This window comes from Strigops habroptila, chromosome 3 (genome assembly GCF_004027225.2).
Source record: "Strigops habroptila isolate Jane chromosome 3, bStrHab1.2.pri, whole genome shotgun sequence".
NCBI classification, from domain to species: domain Eukaryota; kingdom Metazoa; phylum Chordata; class Aves; order Psittaciformes; family Psittacidae; genus Strigops; species Strigops habroptila.
The window spans coordinates 82606601-82634495 of NC_044279.2; the positions used below are offsets into that span (position 1 = coordinate 82606601).

General features: G+C 43.7%; 1 protein-coding gene across 1 annotated transcript in view; it reads right to left on the reverse strand.

The window, feature by feature from the left end:
• The window catches only part of FAT4 (FAT atypical cadherin 4), a 139409-nt gene extending 124876 nt beyond the window's left edge, over positions 1-14533 (reverse strand). Inside the window, exon 1 of the mRNA XM_030480094.1 lies at positions 9233-14533. Coding sequence (XP_030335954.1) covers positions 9233-14533 — 5301 coding nt within the window. The remainder of the gene's footprint in view (positions 1-9232) is intronic.
• Between the last annotated feature and the right edge of the window lie 13362 nt (positions 14534-27895).

Here is a 27895-nt window from a genome sequence, read left to right on the forward strand (position 1 = left end):
TGGAAGGGATCTTAAAGATCACCTAGTTCAAACCCCTTGCCACGGGCAGGGACACCTTCGAATAGACCAGGTTGCTCAAAACCCCAGAGTTCAGGTTACTGGCAAAAAATAGGAGGTACTATGGAAGAAACAATAGACAAATTATGAATCTCCTAGAAAACTAACTTAAAGAGTCACACTGCCACATTTTCCTCACCTTTTACACACTTTTAAACTGAAATAGGGTAGATCTAGATTAAATCTAAGCAAGAAGTTCTTTATTGTGAAGGTGGTGAGGCACTGGCACAGGTTGCCCAAAGAAGTTGTGGCTGCCCCCTCCTTGGCAGTGTTCAAGGTCAGCCTGGACAGGGCTTGGAGCAGCCTGGTCTACTGGAAGGTATCCTGGCTCATGGCTGGGGGTTGGAACTGGATGAGCTTTAAAGTCTCTTCCAACCAAAACCATTCTGTGATTCTATGATTCTTTGCTCATAATGGCAAGTTGGGGCTTGACTCTGGCTTGGGAGCAGTCCAGTAGGTGCCTGGGAAGAACTGAAAATGGTACAGGCAGATCCTACAAAGAAAACTACAGCACTGCTTGATCCAGTTTGGTTGTTTTCCAAACACATCCAACTGAGCAGCTGAAGACAGAATTTTTCTGACACACACACATATATGTGTATTTAGAAGAGCACAGCTAGTCATGAGGCTGGAAAATGTGGATATGTGAAATTGAGAAAGTTACGATTTTATTTTAATGCTGATGATACTTCACACACTGGCCATATGGCACATCTCAAAGCTATTCCTTTTTGTTTCACTTCAAGAGCTGTGAGAAAAATCCTTTGTGTTTCACCTCTAATAAGAGGATCCAGATCAACTTCATCAGACATTTAGGAGTTAGCTTCCCTCACAAGGTCACTGCAGGGGACCCAGACTTGGCCAGCGGATGCCACCTCTGGGCCACAGGGTACAGTGGAGGTGGAACACGATGCACTGTGAGAAGGTGCTCTTCTCCAGAAGAAAGAGCCCCCAAAGCTCCTTCCATCTGTCTGAGCCTGCTGAATATTTCCACCACCACGAGCACTCCTTTCCGTCTGTAGAACTGGATGTCTGGATGGCTGTGTTAAACATAGTAGAACCCTTATACACTAATTGAATATCACTATGTCACTACAAGCAACAGCCTATTAACAGCATATATGTGCAAAGACTGCAGAACATGAAACACTAAGGCAAATGCTTGTTTTCATTTCTTTTTGCATAGCTGTTGGCACATAAATTACCACTTCATAATAGGTTCTTTGAAATTCTTTTGCATTAACTAACACAACTATATGTATTTTTACAGTGCAAACATAGCTATCAGTTTCCATCTGTTCTACTGTCCTTTTGGTATGTTATTGCTCTGAGGAAGTAAACAAAAATAGATCACTACAAAAACAAACCTGGGTGACAGTCTAGACTAAGGGTCTAATTAAAAATAAGATTTATTAGAATAGAGAGAAACATCATAGTAAAACAAAAACACAGTTTCTCTAACATATCTGGTATTATTCTTGGCAAAGTGAAGTCAGGCTATAAATTTACTGAAACAAATCTGTATGGTACTGATGTACCATACTGATCTGGCATCACTTTTCCTAACTGCAGGAATATGTTAGGAAAACTCTTTGGTTTACTTCAATTTTAGTCACCATAAATTTCTTCTCTAATTAAAACCCAAGAGTATTAGGGCTTGTCTACACACAGGTTTTGCACAGACACAATTACATGGGTAAGAAACTAAAGTAACAGTAATGCTACTCCCTATCCTAGACACAGTTAAAACAAACTATACCAATAGAACTATTTCATGCTAAGGGGTTGCTTTGATGCAAATTAAACGGGCACCTTGTTAGTGGAGGGTGGGAAGTGACCCCTGGAGTGGTGATTGAACAAAATCCAATCTCTGAAAAGACTCAGAAGAGACCATGGAAACATCTGGAGCCTTCTTCCATCAGTCAAAAGGGTACCAACATCCTCTGATGAGAAGCAGTCTCAAGGTTCAAGATATGCACAGGGAACAGGAAAAGACAACAGCAAAGATTTCAGGAGCCGACAACAACTTAGTCTTGCCCCAGCAAAGCCAGTGGTGAGGGCTGGAGACACCAAGAGGGCAAGCAGGCTTTGGTGACCTACTTCTGGAGTTCTCCAAAATGAACAGCCACTGACTGCTTCACCTGACTAACACATGGAAAGAAACCTGGACTCCAGCAGCTCTGGGGGATATCATTTTACATGGAAAAGGACTTGCTTATTAACATCAATAGAACCTAAGAATCATTTAGAGATTTGTATGAAGAATTTAACACTCAGCAAAAACAAGCACATGAAAATTTTGCTATGCTTAATGCAAACACCAGCAATAATAGCCAAAAGAGACACATGAAAAATAATATTTTCCATAATAAAGAATGTTGTTTTTAAAGTCTAGTGATTTTTTAACATAAAAATCATGAAGTGACCTCTCATGCAAAAATGCCCAGAGACTGCTAAAATAGCAAAGAAATGAGAAATTCTAGATATTAAGAAAATGTAGCCAGGCAGAATCATTAACGAAATTAGAGAGGATGAAAAAAGGGACAACTTCGAACCAAAACCCACAAATTGGTTTTGAACAGTTTTCAACATAAGGCACATTCATCTCCCCCTCTAGTTCAAGCAGAACTTAGAGATCCCTTTTCAGTGCAAGCAACAGCAATAACAGCAATAATTATATGTTACTCAGAATCAGCAATATCAGCACTAGGAAGAAAAAAACATGGCTTTGTAGCTAGGACAAGGCATCAGATTTCCATTGTTTACTCAAATGTTTCATAAGTAGTTTCCTTTGTCAAGTTACAATTAATGTGCCATGTATCATTAAAGAATAAAATGATTTATAAATAGTATGAATACAAGGAATACCCCATTGTTCTTATTTGTATGGATAAATATGCCAGATAACAGACTTCTCCTAAGTGGGTTTCAAATTCTCTTACTAAATTTAAAGCCCTCCACCATCAGCCAGCTTGGTTAGAGAAGTAACACCATCAGTGTTTTTCCCCACCAATCTACCCCTTTCCCCTCTCAGGGATGTTAGGGCTAGCCCCACATCCCTGAAGCAGTACCCAACCCAAACAGCACAAGGGATGTATCATGGCCCTATGGCTTGGGCAGCCTCTCCTGCAACGTATACTGTTATTCCTGTTTAGCAGCATCTTCTCTTTCTTAATCTGGGTTTCTGGAGCTCCGCACCACAGAGAAAAGAGGTTTTGAGCACCTCCACCTCGCTCCTAGGTCCAGTGGGTGCAGGAGTGACAGGACCTAGTCTGAGCTGACTCTAAAAGCTCCACATAAACTAGTTACACCATGCAGTCATGGTTTTATGGCCACAGCTGCAGTTCACACCAGGTGCAGGTGAAATGTCCTATGATTTTCTTTCCAGGAAGAGAGGGCCATTCATTCTGCCTGTCATTGTTAAATTCCAGATCTTCACTATGCCAGCAGTAAGCATTGTCTAAAATCCCCATATTTTGCCTGATTAAAGAAAGGACATTTTTTTCCTAGACTATGGATTTGGGAGATAAAAGCCTCTGCCAACCTGGAAGTCCAAGTTTCCCAATAGTGCCAGTCATGAAATGTACCACAAGAAGCAGCTCTGCATGAACAAATGCAAAAGAAAACTTGGTGCCTCATATTTCCCTGTCTGAAAAATCAAGGGAATCGCCCCTGTTTTGAGAGCATGTTAACATTCATAAAATCATTGATCTGCCTCTCCAAGTATTTCCATTTTCAAATCAATACCGTCACTAAAACTTTAAATGAAAGTTTATACATTTTCCAGGGTATTAAGGAAGTTATGAAGGGTGTAAATAAATATTTATGCCCTTCTCTCCCTTCCTTGGAAATTATGAACCTATTTAAAGTTCAGTTAAATATCTTTCATATACAAATAATTCACATCCCAATCTGTTATCCTCTCATTTGTCATATGTGATATACACATTAGCACCACCGGTCCCTAGCAAACCCACTGCTCCTCTCAAGAGTTAAACATGCAAACATGCCCACTGAAGGGTTAAACATGCAAACTAGAAATCCTGTCTAATTCTATTTAATCCTTAGTAACAGAGCACAGAAGATGAGGTATTGTCCCTGGGTTCCTATTATTACTGCCAGGCAAGAAGCAGGGTACAACATATGACCACCCAAAGTCTCCCACAGCATACGATCATTGTTTTGGGAGGCGGGATTGAATAAAATCACATGGTTTCCAAGTGATGCCAATATGCATTAGTCATTCTATATTAAATATAAAATCATGATAGTGAAACCCTCAGCCCTGCCTGAAGAGGTTAAAGGAGAATTTCTGTTGGAGAGCCATGAGAAACGAGCTAAGCAATTACTGAGCTTTTTCTTTCAGCAGAATCACATAAAAAGGCACAAAATGGCAAACAGAAGAGCTTCAGAAACACCTACATTATTTTTTTCTTATCTGAGAAGAACAGTGCCACACCTAATGATTAATACAAGACAGGGAAAAAATAAGACTGATCACAGAACACACTCCCGCAATGTCAAATCATCTGTTTGGTCACTGTAGGTTACACAGAAATAGGCTAATGTTCAGGAAAAAAAAAAAAAAAAAAAAAAAAAATGAAAGCTTTCCAATTCAGTAATAACTATTCAAAGTTACACCACTTGGCAGTAAAATACAATAGAATAGGCACTACTCGAGTTTGCAAATCTCAAAGTACTTGGTACTTTGAGCATAAATACCTCACAACTTGCACTTTTCTGACACCCCCCCCTTTTCCCTCCATAGAGTAATAATAAGCACAGAAAAATACACAAATATGAAACCTAGTGCTAAAAAAACAATAATCCACAAACTGTAAATAAACTGTTCTTTGTTTCCTAAACTCTTTAGCTGCTGCTTTACTGAAAATGTACTCCTTCAGTTACAAGGCATGCCAGCTGCTTTGGGGTCAGAAGGGGATTCTCCACAGTCCTGCCATCACGGAGCTCTTCCCTTGGACCCTCTCTTCAGAAAGAGCTAGTGTACAACCCCCATAGCTATGCCCTACCTATGATCCTATAGGGCAAGCAGTAGGGATGGATGAGAAAGGCTGGAAAGAGACTTTTTCAGTTGAAGCGCTAGGTAGATCTTTTCATTATAGTTGATATAATTAAAAACAAACAAACAAACAAACAAACAAAAAAAAAAACCACAAAAAAACCCACCACACCATTTCCCAAGGACAAGGGTTGATTCACTTGTAGAGCAAGTGGCTTCACGCAAGCCTGCTCTTCTTTTATACTGCCTGCCAGCTAGACAAAGCCCGGTCACTGCTTCGAAGCTGTAAATATCTCTATTTCACACCAGGTATCTGCCACCCAAAATCATTCCCAAAACCTACATTAGATAAAAGATTATTAACTTTCTTGCTACTGCTGCTCTCTTCAGTCTCAGTCAGCAAGTTTAGCACCGGGTGGCTGAGTGCTCAGTGGTTCACTCGCACGCCACAGTGCAATTAGGATGATGTCTAGCATCAGGGCAGAAGGAGTAGCAGTCAGTGAAGAAGAATGCAGAAGTTAAGCAAATCCTATTACTGTTTTTCCCTTTAACCATATCCAGAAACAAAGCCCAACATACTCCGCATAGGAGAAGGAACAAAGAAAATACACAATACTCAAGGTTTTTCCTCAAAAAACCAATATTTATATCCAGCTTATCTGTTCAGAAAGCTATCAGGTACCAGACTTACTAAGCTTTGTCTGCACACCTGCATCAATGCTTTACAACTTACTTCTCAAGCGGGAATCTAAAAATCAGTCTTCATCCTGCCATGTATATACCAAAAAAAAAAGTTTAAAACATTGTGGGCAAAAGAACACTCAAGCTTTGTGGTTTTAGATGTTCTACAGGTCCACACATATTGTCTCTTGTCAGTGTTGTGGTTGTGCTGCCACTCAAGCCATCACCTTAAAAACTGGAATAAAACATTAAACCTTCCAAATTACACATTTGATGCACAAAGATTCTAGCACAAGTGTGCTTTAAGGTAGGTTTACAAAGATAAGAGATAGTGTCCTCACACTTGGATACAGGCTGATTTTTCATGAAAGCAGATTGGCAGAAAATGAAGACCAAAATTTTTGCACTACATACATCGAACTAGAAACAAAACAGAAGTTGCCCTCCAAAAGCAACATGGAAAAAAGCTGCATTGCTTATTCAGCACCCCCTGACAGTCAGCTTCCACAAAGAATGTCACTGGAGTAGTTCTTGTTCAAGTGTGGGACAGCAAAAGCTGTTCCAGAGAAATTCAATCAGTCAAGAGAAAGACTGCATATGGTTATGTTTTTTAAAGTTGATAGCTGATTATAATTTATAATGTATTTCTAAAGAAGCACAGTAAGCTAATTACATTTGGAAGAAGCAGCATTTTAGAAGCTATAAAGATACAACCAGCAATATGAAATCGTAGCTTCCAACTATTGCTTTCAATGTTCCTTACAGAATAAAACATGTGTTTTTCATTTCAGGAGTGGTTTGTATTCAACAATGTAAAATTTGCTTAAAGTTTCAATGGTTGTTCTCTTCCCTACTCACCAAATATTCATATTAAATACTTCTACAACATGTGAGACTATTGCAATCACATGGTCTCCTGTGAGTCCTTCTCCAGTCAAGAAACTCTTTGGTCATGCGGACAGACACAGAGTTCTAGGATTATAATCCAAATACCCACTTTCTGACAAAAGCTGAACCCTCAAAACACCGTCCATCAAGACAAAATATGATGTAATAATAAGAAAAAATTATAAAGGTTTAATCTTTTATAAATTTCTAGCAGTGATACAAAGACACATATATCAGGAACGTTCTTTCCAATACACTACTGCTCTTCAAAACATGATAATCAACTGCACGCAGCACACACGCTAAGATGAGCTCTCTCATAAGTGCTAAGAAATATTTGAGTTTGAACAGTGCTCAAACAACTAGAAATACCACATCTGCTAAGAACGAAAAGGAAAACAAAACCCCAACCAACAACAGAAACCAAACCACCAAACCACCACAGCATCCTTGGTGGCTCAAAGCTAAGGCATAATTCTGAAGAGCAAGTCTAGCTGGGATCTATGCAAGCTATGCAGCATTCAGGCAAAGCGTTCACCTGGCAAGGGAAATAGTTGAACCACTACACACTACTAATATCCTCTGCAGGTTGACCCACTCAGCAGTGCCAGCTCCAAGTTTCCAAGAACTGCAAGTTAAATGGCTCATAGTGAAGTGCAGGAGGCAGCTCCAGAACATGGTACAACTTAAACCAAACACGAGACTCCCTTTCACACCAAGCTTCTCACTATCCCTAAAGAAGACAGCAAGAATAACCTAAATCATAGAATCATAGAATAGTAAGGGTTGGAAGGGACCTTAAGATTATCTAGTTCCAACCCCCCTGCCATGGGCAGGGACACCTCACACTAAACCATGTGGCCCAAGGCTCTGTCCAACCTGGCCTTGAACACTGCCAGGGGTGGAGCGTCCACAACCTCCCTGGGCAACCCATTCCAGTGCCTCACCACCCTCACTGGAAAGAACTTCTTCCTTATATCTAATCTAAACTTCCCCTGTTTAAGTTTGAAGCCATTATCCCTTGTCCTACCATTACAGTCTCTAATGAAGAGTCCCTTCCCAGCATCCTTATATGCCCCCTTCAGATACTGGAAGGCTGCTATGAGGTCTCCACACAGCCTTCTCTTCTCCAGGCTCAACAGCCCCAACTTACTCAGCCTGTCTTCATATGGGAGGTGCTCCAGCCCTCTTATCATCCTCATGGCCCTCCTCTGGACTCGCTCCAACAGCTCCATGTCCTTTTCATGCTGAGGACACCAGAACTGTACGCAGTACTCCAAGCGAGGTCTCACGAGAGCAGAGTAGAGGGGCAGGATCACCTCCTTTGACCTGCTGGTCACACTTCTTTTGGTGCAGCTCAGGATACGGTTGGCTTTCTGGGCTGCAAGTGCACACAGCTGGCTCATGTTAAGCTTCTCATGAACCAACACCCCCAAGTCCTTCTCTGCAAGGCTGCTCTGAATCTCTTCTCTGCCCAACCTGTAGCAGTGCCTGGGATTGCCCCGACCCAGGTGTAGGACCTTACACTTGGCTTGGTTAAACTTCATAGGGTTGGCATCGGCCCACCTCACAAGCGTGTCAAGGTCCCTCTGGATGGCATCCCTTCCCTCCAGCGTATCAACCGAACCACACAGCTTGGTGTCGTCGGCAAACTTGCTGAGGGCGCACTCAATCCCACTGTCCATGTCACAGACAAAGATGTTGAACAGGACCAGTCCCAACACTGATCCCTGAGGGACACCACTCGTTACAGGTTTCCAACTGGACATCGAGCCATTTACCACAACTCTAAATGATCAGCTCTGTGGCTCAATTACTAGACAGAGCAAATAAAATATTCATACCTCACAGATGATGTTTCAAACCTGTTTTCTGCCCTTTGCTCTCAAGCTAATCATGCAGAGAACATTTAAAGACCCTTCAGTCAAGGCAAATGGGTTTATGATAAGGAAAACTGCCAGCAAAACTATTGCGTTTGTACTGCCTGTCACACCCAAGAACAGAAACAAGACCATTTTTGTACTCATTCAAGAAATGACCTGAATTGGAGGTGCATGAGGAGACCTATCTGGCAGATTCAACCAGGCAGGGACGCCAAGCACATCCAAGACCGGAGGCACTCAATGAGCTGTTCAGGGAGCAATACCTTACTGGCCAGTTCTCAGGCAAATACTGACATGATTATTGCAGTGAAAGAAGTTCAGTTATAATTCACATAGGAATAGAAAGACTTCAAATAATTAATGATTGCTAAAAACAGAACACATGCAAAACTCAAAAATGCCCATGATTAAATATTTTCACAGCTAGAGTATTTAGTACCTAAGATTTATTTGACCAACACTATCCCTAGAGTAGCCAAATTTAAGCACACCGCCTAAGCTTCTTTCAAATTTCTAGCGGCAGCTTTGAGGAAAACAGTTTGATCGATACCAACTGAAAGGTCATCTTTAACTAATGAATCAGCAGACTTAGCTTCCAGGTCTTTTGCTGTGTACTACTCTCTGTAAAACAGGTAACAATAAATACACAAAAGGACTCATTTAGAAAGCAAACAGGTAAATAATTACTGAATAAAAGCTTTACCTCTGCTCGTTGAGTGCGGGGCAAAACTGATGACTTTTCAATGGCATAAACATCCACCAAGTAGAGACGCGCTCCTTGCTCCCTGTCCAAAATGGCAGCAGTCTGGATGACACCAGTATGGCGCCCGATGGTGAAAAGGCGCCCGAGACTCTTATCTTCGCATCGGACGGACACAATGTAATATTCCACCTGAGCTTCAGAGCCCCGTGGACTTGATGCCTCAATAGATATCACATTTGTCCCAATAGGCTCGCCTTCTTTTAAGATGGTTATGTATTTTGGCTGAGTGAAAACAGGCCCATCAACCCCTTGCAGAATGATAGTCATCTCAGTGGTGGATCTTCTCCTTTCAGGGCCGAGATCTGTGGCAGAAACTATGAGATTGTACACAAGCTGAGAAGGCACCAAAGCTGACGCTACTCTTAAATCTCCACTATAGCGATCCACAATGAAGGTTTCGGTATCTCCGTTGACTATTTCATATTCCACTTCTCCATTGGCGCCCTCATCAGGATCTGCAGCAATAATTGTTGTTAGGATTGAACCGATCACAACCGAAGGGTCAGCTGCGAGAGCGTTTTGTGATATGAACACAGGAACATTGTCATTTTGATCCGTCACCAAAATGGTCACGTTCTTCAAAGCAAACCGTCTGGACTCCACAGGAACAGCCTGATCTGTGGCTTTGACTGTTAACTCAAAGAGGTTAGCAAACTCACGATCTATTTCAGCACTGGTAAATATTGTCCCTTTCACTTCATCTATACGGAAATGATTACCCCTCGGCATCTGCTGGATAATTGCATACGTTAGCTGTCCATTAATATCTGCATCTGGATCATGAGCAGTCACAGAAATGACAGAGCTACCAACAGGAACATTCTCAACAATAGATTTAAAGATGTCCCCAGGAGGAAAATTAGGAGGGTTGTCATTGAAATCCCTAACATGTATTACCACTGACATTGTAGATGACCGTGGTGGCCTTCCTTGGTCTTTTGCTGTTATATTTAGCTTATACAGGGATTGTGTCTCAAAGTCCAGTTTCTTTGCAAGAAAAATACTACCGGTGTTGGGACTGATGCTAAAGGTCCCATGATTGTTCGTCCCTGTAATGCTATACTGGAGTTCAGCATTGTCACCTGAATCAGAATCAGTGGCAGTGACAGATGACACAAGTTCACCAACTCTCATATTTTCCAGGACATCCACCAAAAAGGTTGATTTAGGGAAGGAAGGACTGTTGTCATTTTCATCCAATACATCAATGCTCAACAAGCAAGTTGAACTTAGGGAAACTGCTCCCGAGTCTACTGCTTGGATGATAAGTGAATACGATGCAGTAGCTTCATGATCTAGCTTGCCTACTAAGGTCACTTGGCCTGTGCTACTATCTATTGCAAACTGCTTTTCTTCATTTCCCTTGATTAGAGAGTAGTGAATCAATCCATTAACCCCTTCATCAACATCTGAGGCAGAAACTCTCAGAACCTGTGTCAGATTTGCTGCCAATTCTGATATAGTAGCTTGGTAGAGATCTTTCAAGAATTTGGGGGCATTATCATTGATGTCTTTCATGTAGATTTGTACAGTTGCCTGATCCTTTAGAGGCTTTGGCAACCCCTGATCTGTCGCTATTACCGTGAGACTAAATACTGCAGCTCCCCTTTGTCTCATAAGAGCTTCTCTGTCAAACTGATGAGTGCTTCTTATTTCCCCAGTTACCGCATTCAGCTCAAAATCTGGCTGCATATGTTCAAATGAATACCTGACTTCACCATTCGGCCCAAAGTCTTTATCTACAGCATTTATTTGCCCTACATACGATCCACCTCTCTGCTCCTCTTCAAAGTAAAATACATAGTTGGTACTATTGAACAGGGGCCTGTTATCATTTACATCCTCCAGAATCACAGTAACATTCACAGTAGCATTGAGTGGCTCTACTGCTCTATCAGAGGCCACAACCAGTAAAATATACCTTTCCTGAAGTTCACGGTCCAGTTCACTTTTTATATACAGCTGACCATCTGGGAATATGCCAAAGGCATCCCCAGTGTTTCCTTCAATTATGCTATAAGCTATTTCACCATTCACTCCTGAATCTTTGTCAGAAGCCTGCACCTTAAAGAACCTGGAATTCACAGGCTCCGATTCCAAAATAGTAATTTCATAGGAAAGCTGGTCAAACACAGGCGGGTTATCATTTACATCATGGACAGAGACAGTCAGGATAAAGTTAGAGGACAGCTGCGGCACCCCCATATCTGAGGCCAGGATTTCAACCTGGTAAGACCCAGCATTTATGTCAAGTGGTCCTATTAAGCTTATGGCCCCTGTTTGTTCATTGATTGAAAACAAGCCCTTCGGGTTTTGCTTAAGGCTGTAAAGAACCAGACCATTAACACCTTCATCAGCATCAAGAGCTCTGGCCTGGAATATGGTATGCCCAGCTTTCCAATTTTCAACCACATTCACACTTTCCACCGTGTGAATAAAGTGTGGAGAATTGTCATTTAAATCTTTGACAGTTATATTGACCACAGCATCTCCAGTTATCGCCCCACCACTAGCAACCACCTTCAGCTGGTAAAATGCCTGCTCCTCCCTGTCAATAATACTGGCTGTGGTGATCTGCCCTGTCACTCTGTTGATGGCAAACATGCCCCTTTGGTCACCCATTGTAATAAGGTAACTGATGTTGGTGTTGAGGTCCATGGTAGAAGCAAAAACAGTACCTACATGGTAACCTAGGGCAACATTTTCAAAGACAACAAAACTGTACACGCCCTGGCTGAAAACAGGAGGATTGTCCTGGGTGTCCAAGACAGTGATGGTGACAATGGCTTGGTTCTGCGACTGAAGATGGCCACCATCAGTGGCCACAATCTGCAACTGGTAAGCAGTTTTCTCCTCCCTGTCAAGAGCTATTTTTGTTGTGATGACCCCTGTCTGGCCATGAACCTGAAACCTGGAGGTGTCTCCAGCTGAGATGCTGTACTTGACCGTCCCATTGGGTCCCAGATCAGGGTCCGTAGCAGACACTGTGGTCACATAGGTTCCAGCTGGCTCATTCTCTTGGATATGGGCAAAATACTGAACAGGGTAAAACACAGGGCTATTGTCATTCACATCCAGGAGACTCACGTTAACTCGAGCTACGGAAGAAAGGGGAGGAGAGCCTAAATCAGTGGCCAGAACCTGCAAGGAGAAGTGAGACTGCTCCTCCCGGTCCAGCTGCGAGATGGTGCTAAGCTTGCCTGACACAGGATCCAAACGAAAGATCCGGCGAGGGGTGACCGAGGAGGGGCCAACCACAGCCAGCGCTGGTTCAGCTTCCTGCAGGGAAAAGCGGACAGTCCCATTGTCCCCCAAGTCCCCATCTGTGGCACTCAGGACTAGTAACTCAGTTCCTGACAGGGAGTTTTCCGCCAAGGACACCTGGTAGCCCTCAGGTTGACTGAAACGAGGTTTATTGTCATTGACATCTAGGATGGTCACCACCAGCTGCGCATAGGAGAACCTGGGCTGCACCCCTTGGTCACGGGCACTGATGTTGAGCACCACCTGAGAAGCAGTCTCCCGGTCCAGCCCGCTGGAGGTGGACATGCCCACAGCATGCCCAGCAGTGCCACCCTCGGGGCCAGCCGTGGTGACCAGCCCACTGTGCTCACTGATGCGAAACCAGCCAAGCTCGTTGCCCGAGACAATGCTGTATTTGAGGTTGGCATTGAGGCCCGAATCACGGTCCGTGGCACTCAGGCCCCTCACATAGCTGCCCAGGGGCACATCCTCACTGATGTTCACTGTATAGACCGACTGCCCAAAGACAGGGGGATGGTCGTTAATGTCATTCACAAATATCACCAGGCTAGCTACTGATGAACGGCTCACAGGAGCTGCCACCACTCCATCAGGGGAAAAGGCAGAAGTGGGGGGACCTGGGGGTGGTGGTGGTGGGGCCCCATAGTTATCTGCCACTGCCACCGTAAGGTTATAGGCTGGGATGCGCTCCCGGTCCAATGCGGCTGCTACCTTTATAAGGCTGAGGTTGGGTACCTTGCTGCTGTGCACTTCGAAGTGCCGCTGCTCGTTTCCTGCCAGGATCGACACAGAGATATTCCCGTTGGCCGCAGGGGAGTCGGCATCACTCACCGTCAGCAGGGCCACCACTGTGCCAGGCGCCGCATTCTCATCCACGGAGGCAAAGCGGGAGGTGGCTGGGAAATAGCGAAACTTCACCCGGGGCTCGTTGTCATTGACATCGAGCAGGCGAATGAGGGCCTCAGCCCGGCCACTCAGTGCTGGCACCCCTCGGTCCATGGCCTGCACCGTCAGCGAGTACTGCTGTCGCATCTCGTAGTCCAAACACTCCCGGATGCGGATCACCCCACTCTCAGGGTCCACCTCAAATGGGAGGCTGCCAGCCCCCTCCCCACCACCACCGCTGCCATCACCTCCTTCCAGGCGGTAGCGGATGTCAGCATTAGTACCTTCATCAGCATCAGCTGCAGTGACCTGGAGAACACTGGCCCCAACAGGCGCATCCTCAGGCACTCGTGCCTGGTAAAGAGTCTGGCTGAAGATGGGTGGGTTGTCATTGATGTCCTGGACGGTGACATTGACCTGGAGGTACCCCCGCCGCCGGGGCTCGCCCTTGTCCTCCACTTGCACCAAGAGCTGGTAGGTAGGGGTGGCCTCCCGGTCCAGCCCACCCCGGGAAACCAGGTGCAAGAAAGCTCCTTCACCGCTGGGGTTGAGCGTGATATTGAGCCGGAAACGCCCCTCCTCATTGCCGGCGACAATGCGATAGGAACCATGGTCTACACCATTAGTGCCACTGTCAGCATCGGTAGCTGTGTCCAGGATAAGCTGTCGCCCGCTGCCCGTGTCCTCCTTGAAAGTCACCACGATGGAGGGGTCGGGGAAGACGGGCGCGTTGTCGTTGAGGTCGAGCACGAGGACCCGCACCTCGCTGGGGTAAGTGGGCTGGCTGGAGAGCACCACCAGGTCCACCACGTCGCTGGCCAGGCTCTCGCGGTCGATGGTGGTGCGGGTGTGCAGGGCTCCCGAGCTGGCGTTGATGGTGAAGAGAGCATGCTGCTCGCTCAGCCGGTAGGTGAACCCGGGTCGGGTGGCTATGGTGCCCACCCAGGTGCCGGGCGGCTGCTCCTCCAGCACCTGGAAGACCTGGCGGGGCTCGGCGGCGGCGCCCAGCGGCAGCAGCGGCGGCAGCAGCAGCACCGACAGCAGCGGCAGCAGCGGCGGGGCCCCGCGGGCGGCGGCGGGGGGGCGGCCCATAGCGCCCCGGGGCAGGGTCCCGGCGCTGCCGCTCTCAGCGGCAGCCTCCGGGGTCCACCTTCCCCCCGACCGCTCCCGCTTCTCTCCCTCTCCTCACTCACGGAGGTTTCGCTTGCGCTGCCCCGCCAGGGACGGGAGCAGACCCGCCGGCGCGCCGCGCTCACGGGGCGCTCCGCTCCTGCTGCAGCCGCTGCCGCTCCTCCCGCCGCCGCCGCCGCCGCTCCGGGGCTGGGGGGCGCCCGGGGGCGCCGCGCCGCATCGCCGCCGTCGCTACCGCCGGGGTGCCCGCGCTTCGCCGCTCGGCAGCAGCAGCGGCCGCCGCCCCGCCAGCATGCCCGGTACCGGGCGCGGCGGTCAGCGGCGGTGCGGGACGCCGCCGGGTTTGTAATCCACGGCCGCAGCGCTCGCCGCCGCCTGGCCCCAACTTTGCCCGGCGCTCATTGATCCCTTCCCTCTTGACGCCCGCTGCCGGCTCCCCCCACAGCCTCCCATTGGCCGCCCCGCCCGCCGCCGGCCCGCCCACCGCCCCGCCCCGCCTGGCGGGGGCCCCGCGTACCTGGGGGTCTGTCCCGGCGGCCGGGAGGGGGGTCCGGGCTGGCGGGATGGAGTCTGGGGGGCGGGGACCCCTGCGGTCGGGCTGTGGCGGCGCGCTCGTCCCGCACACCGAGGGACGTGGCTGCGGGCACCGCGCCGCGCCTTGCTTGTAAAGCAGCTCGTAAGGAACTTAAGGCTGCTCAGCGCGGCGGCCGGGACGTGTCGTTCCCGGGAAGCCGCTCGGCTGCGCCGCTGTAAACTTCCAAGAGCGGCACCGGGCAGCGCGGGGCCCGCCGCAGTCTCACGCCGAGAGTGAGCGCCGAGCGCCCTCTGCTGTCTCACCGCCGCCCGGCCCGCGAAGCAGTGGGGGCTGTGGGGGAACGCGCTCCCCGCTGCTCCGTGCCGGGGGAAGGTGAAGCATCCCACGGGAACCCATCCTCACGAGCCCGTGCTTTCCTTCACCCCAAAAAAGCCTTTAAATGACCCGGAGAGTGCCAGTCCCGCCTGCCCGCGGCCACCGCCAAGTGCCAGGGCAGGGACAGCCCCGATGCCAGCGGTGCCAGTGGACGCAAAAGTCTGATTCTGAGTTTGTTAACCTTTGAATGCGAGCACAGGCATAAACATGGCAGTCGACCAACCTGCGGGCAGCAATTAAGCTGACAAAGTAAACCCAGTGTAGCCATGTAGCAAATCAACAAACACAAGAGTTTATTTATCCTTGTGAGGTAGTTAATGAATCTAGCAGTGAATTTTCCAACATGGAAAGTAAGAAAAGAGAGGTTAGGTGAAAAGAAACAAGGAGAGTCTGAGTAACGTGGAGTTGGAAGAACTGTGAAGGTAAGGTGTCAAAGGCGAGTATGATGCAAAAAGAGGAGCTCAAATAAACATCAGCAGGAGTCTTGATTGGAAGTGGTTGGTGAGGTAGAAGCAGTGGTTCCTGCCCCTGGATGATATTGTCATCTAATCCCAAAACAGACTTCAGGCCCTTAACTCCTTCCAATCCCCATTCCCTTTTGGCAGCCCTGGCATGGTGGCTTTTTAAACAAATCCCTGCCAGCACCATCACCACGGGGCACCTTTCCTCCTGAGGGCAGCTCTCCACAACCTGCACTTAGTTTTGTACTTTCTCATATCTGCTACAGATGAGAAGGACTTTTGTGCCTGAAAGTGCCCTACCAGCTGCATGAAGTGGTTCAGCAGGAGTTAGCAAGTATACCTTCAAACCTTACAAACCTACATATCTTAGTGGAAACACCTCCTTCCCTCTCACAAGGAGCTAGAAGGTAAACCATGCAACAGCTAAGAAGGGATCATTGCTCCTGTCTGACCTCCCTGATTGCATCTTGCTGTCAAGATCTGCATCAGTTCTTTGATATTTAACTCCATCTACAGGCGTACATCGACCTTTGCTTGCAGTCAGCAATTCACTGGCTCTTCTCGAAAGGCAGCCTTGCTCATCTAGGCATCTTTATTTGTATTATAAAAATGCCCCCAGTTTAGATGAGGTCCTTAAAATCAGCAGAAAACAACAGCAATACTGTATTCTCAAAGAGAAGAGATTATATGGGGTAAAAGGGGTGGATTACCAGCATAAATTAACATCAGTCCTAGCTAGTATGACTCCTCAAGCGTTTGCCATGGCTTTATCACTAGAGGTTTTTCTCACTGCATGGGATTTTCCACATCTGCCAGCTAAACTTGAGCTCTGAGTTGAAAACACAACACTGAGAAACGTGGTGGGCATTCTGACACCCCCGAAAGGACTTTGACCATTAGTGACCATTCACTAACGAACAGGTCAGAACAAATCATTAACCAAGTATTTTATGTGTGCAACAAACACAATCTTGCTCTGGTTGTTCGAGCTTTTCTGCACCCACAGTTTGCACTTCCCTCTGGGCTCTTCTCTCATGTGTCAAACTTAAAAGCACTACTATAAAAGTATGGAAATTCAAATAAATGAAAACTCAACATCAGCCTTTTAAATTCTGTACACCCGAGGTAAGCACATTGCATAAAATTCTGGAAAAAAGAGTGTCTGGAAAACAGGAGAAAATCGAGACAGTAGGTTTTACAGCACCAGGTTTATGCTATTCCAGACACTCACAAATAACACTTGTATTTGATACCAGAATTATAATATGTGCCCATTGTATTAACACAAAATGATACATTGCAAAAATTTTCAACTCACATATGATATTGAACCCAACAATATCTGTTTGTCAGTTTCCAGGCTGTGTAATTTAATATTGGGATTTATATAGCTGATCTAATATGATGACCATAAATATCAGCAAGTTGTTTCAGAAACAGAATTTGATTAAATTGATTAAATCTTTTGTATTCATAGATGTAAAGTTAGCCTAGATGTATTTCTAGATACGAGCCACCCTCAAAAGAAAAAATCACAACTTTTAAATTCCTGAAGTGATTCAGTATATCAAAATTCCATTTCTTAGGATTCAGAATGTGAGAGGGTTTTAATCAAAATATTTACAGAAATTATATAAAAATTTACAGACAATTCTAAGTTACCAAAACGATTTCAGGCAAAATTTTTTTTGAACACTCTTACTGCTGTTGCATTATATTTTTAATGTGAGCTTCTATTTCAAATGTAGCCAAAGCTAGGAGATATTTTAAGAACAACAATTTTACTTCATTTCAAAGAAAAAAAAAAAAAAGTTGTTTTAATGGCTAAGAAAAAAAAATCTGTTGAAGTTGGAGCAGCTACAGGAGATCTAAATCGACACAAACCTGCCTGTGCTGTCATTGGTGCTGTCAGCAAGAGGGGTTTCAAATGCCTTAATGGAAAAGTGTGATAAATCCCTCAGGATCCATTCTCTCCTCTGTCAGTGCCCCTAATTTTGCTTCCCAAAAGATGAACAATTTGCTTATGTGAAGATTTGGATGTAACTGTCACAAGCACTGCATTATTTCGACATATCAGTGGTAAAAAAACAGGCCAGGACAGAAGGAAAAAAGACAAAGGCAATAAAGAAAGCTTGTGTTTCCTGCCACAGGGTCACGGCCAGTGGCTCCCCACATCCATCTCTCACTGATCAGCTCAGATGAGAACAGTGCTAAAGAACTAAAGCTTGTGGAAACCATATCCATCTCCGCTGCAAGTGCTACCTGAGTTGCTTCAAAACCCTAAAATTCTGGGCACTGTAAGAAAATCTTTATTACCCTCATGCTAAGCAAAAAAGGAGAGAAGAAAAAAGAAAGGCCTCAAAACTCAGGGAAACTCCCCAAATTCTTCCCTGAAGCCCATTGGAAACTTTACATGTAGATCTGTGTCCTCTTTGCAATTCTTAGAGCCTTTGAGTAAACCATGACAGAGAGACATCCTAAGCCAACTTCTTCACGTTGCGTTAGCCTAAGTCTGGAGTGGTTCTGCTCCTGTTAGTGGAATTACTCTGGTGATACATCAGCATAAGCCTGGATAGAGTTTTGACCCCTTTCAGATTAACACAAATAAATTCAAACACAGTTAAGGCTGTGCTAGGAAGCGTTCCACCACTCACAATTTGTAAGAAGAGAAATAAAGTGAAGAAAAGGTCATTTTGCACTTTTTGTCTTGCCTACAGCTCTGTTGATAACACAGCCCAACACTTCATCAGGCTTTCACCTCCAGATACAGAACAAGCAATCTAATCCCAACACTGTCCTGCTCACACTCCACGGCAAAGTCTTAATAGCGACCTCATAGTGTCCAGTGTCAACAGATCAACACATCTGGCTGTCACATTTAATGTGTTTCCAACGCTGCTTTGCCTAAAAGTGGCCAATGATGCTGCTGAAATGTTGTGCTGGAAGGCACAGAATGTAGAGAAGCAAGTGGAGGGCTGACGAATGAAATAAGTAGCACTGTAAGGAAGAAAGAAACATTAGCTTACATGTTTTCTTCCCATGTAAGCTAAACGAAAATTAAATGCATACCTATTATCTCACACAGTCCTCAGAGGTCTCAGGCTTATATCAGATGTTACAACAGGCAGAGAATTTTGTTCTGCAGCTGGAATAGGAACCAGTTATGAATTCAGCAGATCTGGCAGGTAGGTTTCTGTGTTTTGTATGTGATGAGCTGAAGGCAAGACAACAAAAGCCCTGTTTGATGCACTCCTGAGTAGCGCGGGACTTGGCATTGGACATTTTCATTACTCCTTGCAGGCAGCTGGAGTCCTGCCCACACCTACATCATTATGGTTTACAGTTGGACTGGATGATCTTAAAGGTCTTTTCCAACCTAAATTATTCTATGATCATCTACAGACCCCAGCTTCATTTGTGGTAGGAGATGTCAGAGTCCTTTTAGGATGGACTTGATCTTCTCACCCACCTAATGTCATTCCTGCAAGGGCACGTGATACAGCTGGAAGCTCTTCAGAGGACCAGCTAGGCCTTCCCGGGAAGTAGTTTCCAGTTTCACTGGGATGATATGTAAAGGAAATGTTGCTACACAGCTCCAGGAAGATACTCTTGTACTCCTACATGCAGCAGTCGAATCCATTTACTTCTCGTCACTGTGCTGGAGAACTTTGTAGCCAGGAAATTAAGCAGATAACTTTTTAAAATCTTAGTGTAGCCCAGAGATATACCAACAGCTACCCTGTCAGTGTGAGCTACACTTCTTGCTCCATGTACACAACTTTATGCTGTATTAAAATGAATTCTGGTCTAGTTCAGCTTCCTAGTAGGTAAAGATAAAAAATAATGCAGATTGTCTGGGGATGTTACCACTCATTTCTATGTTTTCATAAGGTGTGTGCTGTATCTCAGTCAAAAAGCATTCCAGATTGCTCTGAATAACTAACTTATCATTTTGCTACACCACATATTTTGCTATCAACTGATGTTTTATTGGAATTAATTTTATTTCCTTCTAGACCATTGATAAAGATCTGGAATGGTATTTGACCAAAACTATGTGGTTGCTGGCAGAGCCACTAAAACCACGTTAACAGGAGGAGGATAACTCATTAGCTCATTTTTTTAGGTCTATCAGTCCACTTGTGTTAGTGTATTGGACACAGTCTGCTCTCCAAGCAGGGATATTTATCAGATGCATATGGGATTAAGTTAAATACTGTAAAGAATCATAGTATCACTATTCACAAACCCAATACCAAAATTGCATTTTATTATATGTTTTTCTTAGATAAATCCTATTTCTAAATACATTAGAAACCAGCTTGGCATTCATCACTTTAATTCTGTGCTTGCACACCACAGGAGCCTTCCATGATTGCGTGACAGACAACAGACTAACCAGTTTGCCCTTTCCAGCCTGTGTAAATGTATAATATTAACAGTTGACTGTCTTTTAGCATTTCATTGGTATATTCAAGGATTTGCTTAAAATGTGCATTCCAGGTCCTGGAAGCCAAGAATTATTCCAACATTGTTCTTCCCTTCCCCGCCCCCACCCCCGTGCATTTTATTTAAATGCACAGAATCCAGAATAGCAGCTTTGCTGACATTATTGTATCCAGCCATCAGATGCCAGGAAAAAGAGACAAATTATACAGCGGGTCCACAGCAGCTGCCAAGAATGGAGGAGATCTTTCAGACCATTGAAAGCAATTAACAAAAATATTTGTTTTCCTGGCACAGTTATACCTCAGTCAAAATTTAAAGCACATACTTATATCAACATCCATTAATCATTTCTTCAAGCCATGCTGCCTTACAGTCTTAAGTAGAAAGTCAATAAGCCTAATTTTATGATCTCTAAATACAATGTAAGGATTTAAAGTAGCACCTGATACTGGCATTTGGATTTAAGTTGCCTTTGTAGGTGTCCATATTTGAGGTCAATTGTCTATGTATGTCCCTTTTATTTGGGGAAATTAACTTCATTTTCCTTTGCAAGTTTTGGGGAGGGAATGATTTCAGCCAGCACAGGGTAGATTTCCATTTAGGTAGCTCACGAGGATTTTGCGTGTTTTGTAAAGCTCTATCATTTTACAGCAGCTGAGACGAGAGCTATAGTTCTTTACTGGTACAGGAATTACTGCTGTTATATTTCTTCTTTGTGTGTTTGAAGAAAACAAATGTTTTCCTCATCAATGGTCTAGGGTGACTTTTTCCAGGAGCTTTTACCACAGAACCAGTCTTGTCATTACTCACATAAAGCAACATTTGATAATTCTTTATTTGTGGTTGTTAAAGCCTATATTCTGTGTTTCGATACCAGCCCAAGCCAGCTTGTTTTATTGGCCTATAAAATCCCTACAGAGGTGATATTTCTATGTTCTGGCAGGGCTTTCTTGGAGGTGCTATGACGACCAAATTGCATGAGAACTGTGAACATCCTCAAAGCAGCCCAAGAGATCAGGCTTCAGACCAGTTTATTACAGGCATATTTTGGAATCTGCTTCCCCCAGAAGTGTCATTTCAGGCCCTAGACTAGCACAGTAATCGGAAACTATAGGCCTTATTATAAAATTGTGAATTCTCCTCTAGAAACTTGATGACAAACATGGGTTTTATTAATTGTATTCTGCTAAATATAGGGTTGCAAAGGATAAGAATTTCACACCTTTTCTTACCTACTTGTTCAGATTCTTGATTTCCTAGAATATTTCCCTTACTTTCTATCTGAAAATGGATTTGTTTTATTCCTCTACCTCATTTGAGACCTTTCTTAAGAGGGTGCATGAAAATCTTTGTTTCTTTCACTGAGCTTTTTCTCCATTGGTTCCTTTGCTAACTGTATTCAAATTTGTAACACCACTTTGTGTTTTGGTGAGGGGCAGATACAGTGGAAAACTACTTTGCTCCATTGCTTTCTCTTTTGATGTTACAGGGATTAAATATTATAATATTTTTCTCAGGAAGCAGTTCAGCAGAGGGTTGCTCTTCTACAATTGCCTTTCACAGGGACCTTCAGGAATCATTCACGGATCTCCAGAGATCCACGTCATCAGGTGAAAGATATTTTAAAATCTGTAAATGTGAAGATATATGATTGCTTATCACTGTTGCCTGGACCGTGAACATATAGCATCGTTAACTAATTATTAACTGATTTTGCTAATGTCCCAGAAGCTCTTTTCCTGGAAAAGAGAGGTAGAGTTGGTTCCCTGGGACTCACATCATAACCAGCTCAACCCAGGCTCTTTTGATACTGTCATGGGTCTCAGAGCTATGACCCCAGTGCAGAAAATCTTTCTGGAAATTGACACAATATGGGAAATCCCATCTGCAGATGTGGTCAGCATTACTATTTTCAACATACACACCCACTTCTCACTGGTTACAGAAAGAGATGGCAAAGGCCAGTGCGCTTGTTTCTTACCAAGGCTGCAAGGGAGCTTACTATGGCTCACATATCACTAAGTGGAGTGTTGATTAAAAAAAAAAAATGAAGCCCCATCATTGATATGTCATGTTTCATCCTCATAACATTCAAGTTTTTCTTACTCTGACACTAAAGAATTTAGACTGTGATAGTCGTAATGTGTTACTGAGGATCATGTCATCCCAGAGAGGGACAGCAGCATCAGCTGTTTTGAGTCTGATTCAATTCTCGGTTGCCTTCCCAGTCACACTAATGAGAGCTGAATTGGTCTTTTGATATTTAGCACTTAATAGACTCACTGTGCTTGGAGAAAAACGTTAAAATGTTTTTCCAGCCATATTTTATAGTCTAGGAATATACTGGTCTGAACTTAGTAGTTTTATTTTTCAGCACCTGTCCGCAACAGTATGTTTTCTTTCGCCTTTAACAGCTAGAGTACTCAGCAGTGCTCTTGAATGCGTATCGTGGCTGTGGCTTTTGGGGGTTTTTTTTGGTACATTAAACGTTGGGGTTCTTTCTAATAGCTCATGGCCTGGCTGTTGGTGAAACTTTGCTGAAGTCAGCAGCTGCCACATTTTTAAAGGTTTTTAAAAACTTCTGCTAAAATTTAAGTGTTAAATTCATCATTATCCCACTCAAAGTCAAATTCCCTACAAATGAACAGAAAATTCCCACTGTTTCTGAACAGAAAAAGAGAAAACAAAACCACCACCCGACCTTCAACCCCCACCCCCACCCAAACCCTAAACAAGTAGAAGTCGTGCAGTTCTCGGGCAAAACTGTACTGGATCTCTGGCACTTTTAAGGACAACTTAACTGGCCAGGAGAAAGAAAGGGATTCTCAAATGATTGCTAATGTTTCTTTTTTGCTCATTTCTTTCTTGTGGTGTTGTATTGCTTTCCTTGTCACAAGATTTAAAAGCCAAAATAGCAACAGAAGGTTTCATCATTCTCTTTACTATATTCACTGTGAAACTTCCACAGATCAAGTTAGAAGTTTGTAAAATGGCTGGAAAATGCAGGATATATGCATATTATTATGGCTTGGAAAGTCACAAATGGAAAGCACAAGTTACAGAAAAGCTTTAATAGTGTTCTGTTCAGAGTATGTCAATCGTTCATTAAAAAATAGCAATGCTTTCAACAATTTAGGCTGACAAAGATGATTTTGATACTGAAGCTGTAATTTCCTGGGAACCCACAAGATGGTAGAGTTCAGCTGAGAACATAATCTACACTGCATTACTGTTGCCTGGACCATGAACATATAGCATCGTTAACTAATTATTAACTGATTTTGCTAATGTCCCAGAAGCTCAAACAATTTTAATCATTTTTTTCTTCATAATCTCTGTATACATTTGGAGATGTTGTCATTGCTTGCTTAGCCTTTGTTAACTATGTGAAAGAACACAAGTGTATCTCATTACTCCTTCAAGCACCTCTATACCTTACTCTGGATAGAGTTCTCACCTGATATGTTTGGCAATGGAATGCAACTACTGACAGGGAAGCATAGAGAAAAGAGTCTATTTGTCTAGAACACACTAATCTGTAATACAATTTAGGACATCAGTTACTGTGAAGCTGCTGGGCTTTTGCTCAGTCCTCATTAAACCTCCCCCTTGTCTCTAAATTGGAAATACAGCCTATTATCCAGTAAAAAAGCTCTGCAAATCTACAAATCTGAAAGTTAAATCTGTTCCTTGGAGTCCAACAGCTTTATTGATAATTTTCCTGATGCTAGATGGAGCTTTACTGACTCTCTTATCATGATGCTAGTTGTTCAAGAAAAAGAAATAAAGTACCCATAATGTTTCAAATGCAGTGTTTGAAGCAGTAAAGCCATTAATATTAAAATGGCTTGGAGCTCAGAAGAATAAAATTTTGGCATAAATTTGGCCTACAATGGCAGCTACTTCAGCATGGATATAATTAGAGGATAGAGCATGAAAAGATAGGAAGAAGCCTAGTTAAAAAGTTTTTTGACATACATTACCACAATTGAGGTTTCTAAGGGCTGTCTCCACCAGTGTTTCCATGCACTGCTGAGCCACAGAGCATCATCCAGAAGCAGCCCCCACTTCCCTGCATCCTACAGCCTCTGATCGGATACTGTAAAGCAGGACATAAAAGCCCCCAAAACAACCCTAAACCTCTACCTTAGCCTTTTTTACAAGGCTTTATTTGCACCTGCTTATGAACCCAACTAAATGAATGCATGTTGAGCTGTTGAAGCAGTGACAGCTAACAGGGCTCAGCCCCTGCTGATTATCTCCTCAGGCTCATCATTGGGATATTTTGTTGCTCAACCCCAGTTGGTAATAGGTAATAGTCTGTAAAGAAAGAGCAGGTACTAAATTTAAGTAAAAGTATTGTGTAACATCAGAAATATTCACTCTCTATAGGGGTGGGAAAACCCCACCTCCCTCAGTTTCTTTTTTAAATACCTTGTTAAAACTGTGAAACATTCAAGTGCAAGCTGCATGCAGGCTGTGTACCAAGTTGTGTGAGATATAAGTGGTGAATAGGCCTTATGCTACATCACCTTAAAACAAATTACTGTATTTCACACTCGATAAAAAAATAAAGATCTCAGAGTTAAATTGGGCTCAGAATAGCACAGAACATGACTTTTATATCTTCACTTCTAGTATCATATGGTGATTTACTACGAACGCTTTTTGATACTAAAAGGGAAAACCTTGGAGCCTTCAGGCTGTACAGGAGGCGAAATACATCATGTCTTATGTTAATTAAATGTTTCATCTTTCGCTGATTAAGTAACTAAGATAGAACTTTATTTTTACAAAAAATGCCAGTGATATTAAAATTCTAACATACTATGAAGGGACCCTAAGGGCACGGCATAGTCACTTTATATCACTACTTAACGTCATCCTAAAAAGTACTTTCATTAACTTAAAGTAAAATATAACAAACTATATGCTGAAAGGGAATTGTAAATTTCCTAAATGCTGAAAGGGAAGCTGGAACTCTCATCAGGTAACCCTAAATGAGGAATGATTACTTTTCGCTGGAGAAGCAGCTGTAATGCCTCTGTGGCACTCCATGATCTTGAATCGCCGTGGCAGAACAGCTACACGGACCTGGAGGGAATCACTGATCCTCTCCCATGGTAAAACGGTGCAAGATTTCAGGAGCAATGCCTTGACCTTTGGAACAGCGCTGTTACAGCGAGGTGATATCTGCTGGGGATACCAGGGCAGTTCACGTCCCTGAAACAACAGTGGGCTTCCTGCAGAAGTGTCACACAACACCCTTTGCACACACACTTTCTAGCTCAGCTTCACTAAAAGAAAAAGATAAGAAATATTTCCTTAGAAGGGTGGCTGAGACCTGAGGAAAGGCTGGTTGAGAGCCGCTTTCTCCAGCAATCAGATCCCTGGTCACAGCAGACACTTTACTACATATTAAATGCCAACAGCCACTCCTGGCAGCAGTCATCTGAGAAGAAATAAGTATACTCTGATTAGAAGAACATTGCTCTAACCTTTCTCTACAGAACTGCCCCTTGAAGCATAAGAGAAAATTGAAAATACCAACATGATGGATTAACCTGGAGTTGGGCAAAATAAGAACTTTCTCCTGAAATTTGTTCAGGATGTTCATACACATGTCTGAATAAACATATGAGTACTCCAGTAAACACAATATAACATAAACTTCCATGGAAAGTTTGCCTTACCGTTACTTAATGTACTCAGATTAGTCTTGCCTTAACTTAAAAGACCTCAAATAGAGAAGTTGCTTTTCATTAAATCATATCTATTTGGTTATAGAGACACAATTAGTCAAATAATTAATCAGAAACTGCTTACCTTTTCTTCTGAGCTGGTCTCTGGGGCATAGATTTTGTGTTTGTGTCCAGGCATAGATTTTGTTCTCTCACCGTAGCTGTAGCCTCCATCACAAAAGTCAGTGTAACTTCATCACATAGATGCATAGGTACATATGTGTCTGTCAAGCAACATTGTAGCAATGGGAACAGAAAAGCAGAAGAGGGGGAATGACCCCAGCAAGTATTTCTTTTACATCTCTTCATTATTTGAAATGCTCTTGGAGTGGTAATCACTAAAATTTCTACCTTGATTTTCAATAGGGAATACTTTATCTAAAGACTGCAGTATAGGATCTTCGCATAATTTCGGAATAAATGCTGTCTTGAAGCTTTTGCTCTAGCACAGGATCACCTATATTAGCAAGGGTGGGGTTTTTATTTATTTGTATGTAAGCTGTATTTGAGCTTAAACTGCTTCATTTTCTTGAGGAATCTATATGGAAGAGCCACTGTCCATTACATTTGACTCATCTTCTCTTTTCCAGTTGACTGCTTTCATTTAATTTTGACGTAATGAGAATGAAAATCTCCGTTTAAAATGCTTCTGTTGATGTTTCTGTTGCTGTGATTTTTTCCATTACTCCCCATTATGCTTCCTGAATGTGTCAGGCTTGGGAATCGGTAGGAATTTTAAGGCAAAACTCACACTGAAGAGAGAAAGGATTAAAGCTGCCTCCATTCCTATGAAGCACTGGCAAAAGTAAAAGCTGACACTGCAACAGCAATGGATGGCCTGTGTGTGGCATGAGGAGCTGTATAGATACAGTCTCATTTATATTTGGACTATCTGAGCTTGGACATCGGTGGAGGAACCAAAAGGATTGGCTTCCTTACAAAACAAACCTACCAGAACCCCCTTTCTAATGCATCTGTCACCCGAAAGCTTGTGTTTGATTTAAGAGTTGCTATTTCAAGGCACAGCAGGAAAGAGTCACAACGTGTTTCAGTCTCTTCATGAAAACAAACATAACTAATTCCTTCATACACAATGCACCTGAAAGCAGAGTGTCCCTCAGCCAGAGTCCTCTCCCAGAACAGGGACAGCAGATGCTTAACCATGGGGAGGCACTGCAGGTGTCTAAGTTTTGACTATTTCTGCTTTGGCAGGAGTGTTCTTTCATCCCATGATCATTTATTAGATGAACACTGATAACTACATGTTCTATAAATCTTGCTATGAAGTTAATCTTGTGTGCAAACTTAATTAAACAATTATTTGTTCTTAAAATATTTGTCTTTATAACCTGAGCCGTGTTTTGAAACAAAAATTTAAATACACATTAAATATCAGGAAAGCCCATATTTTCACACCGAAATAATAATTTTCATTGCTTCAGTTTTGGTGCCTCCTGAAACCATCAGTTCATGTCATACTGCTATTGTGCACCAGCCTGCATTTGAGGTGGACGTTTAAATATGAAGCACAACTATGCTTTCAGAAAGGAAGGTTTGTGTGTGTGTGTTTATAAGAAAACCTTTCTTCCTTTCTGGGCTTCTGTTCTCTCTGGGGGTGCTCCTGCCAGCCCAGTTCAGGTTTGCAGGTAGTGAGGTTTGCAACCAGCTCTACCCCAGCATATCCGCTGTCCAGGTGGCAGCGCAGGCTATGTGGTAAATCTATCCAAACATTAACTACCTTATCTTCTACCTTCAAATTTAC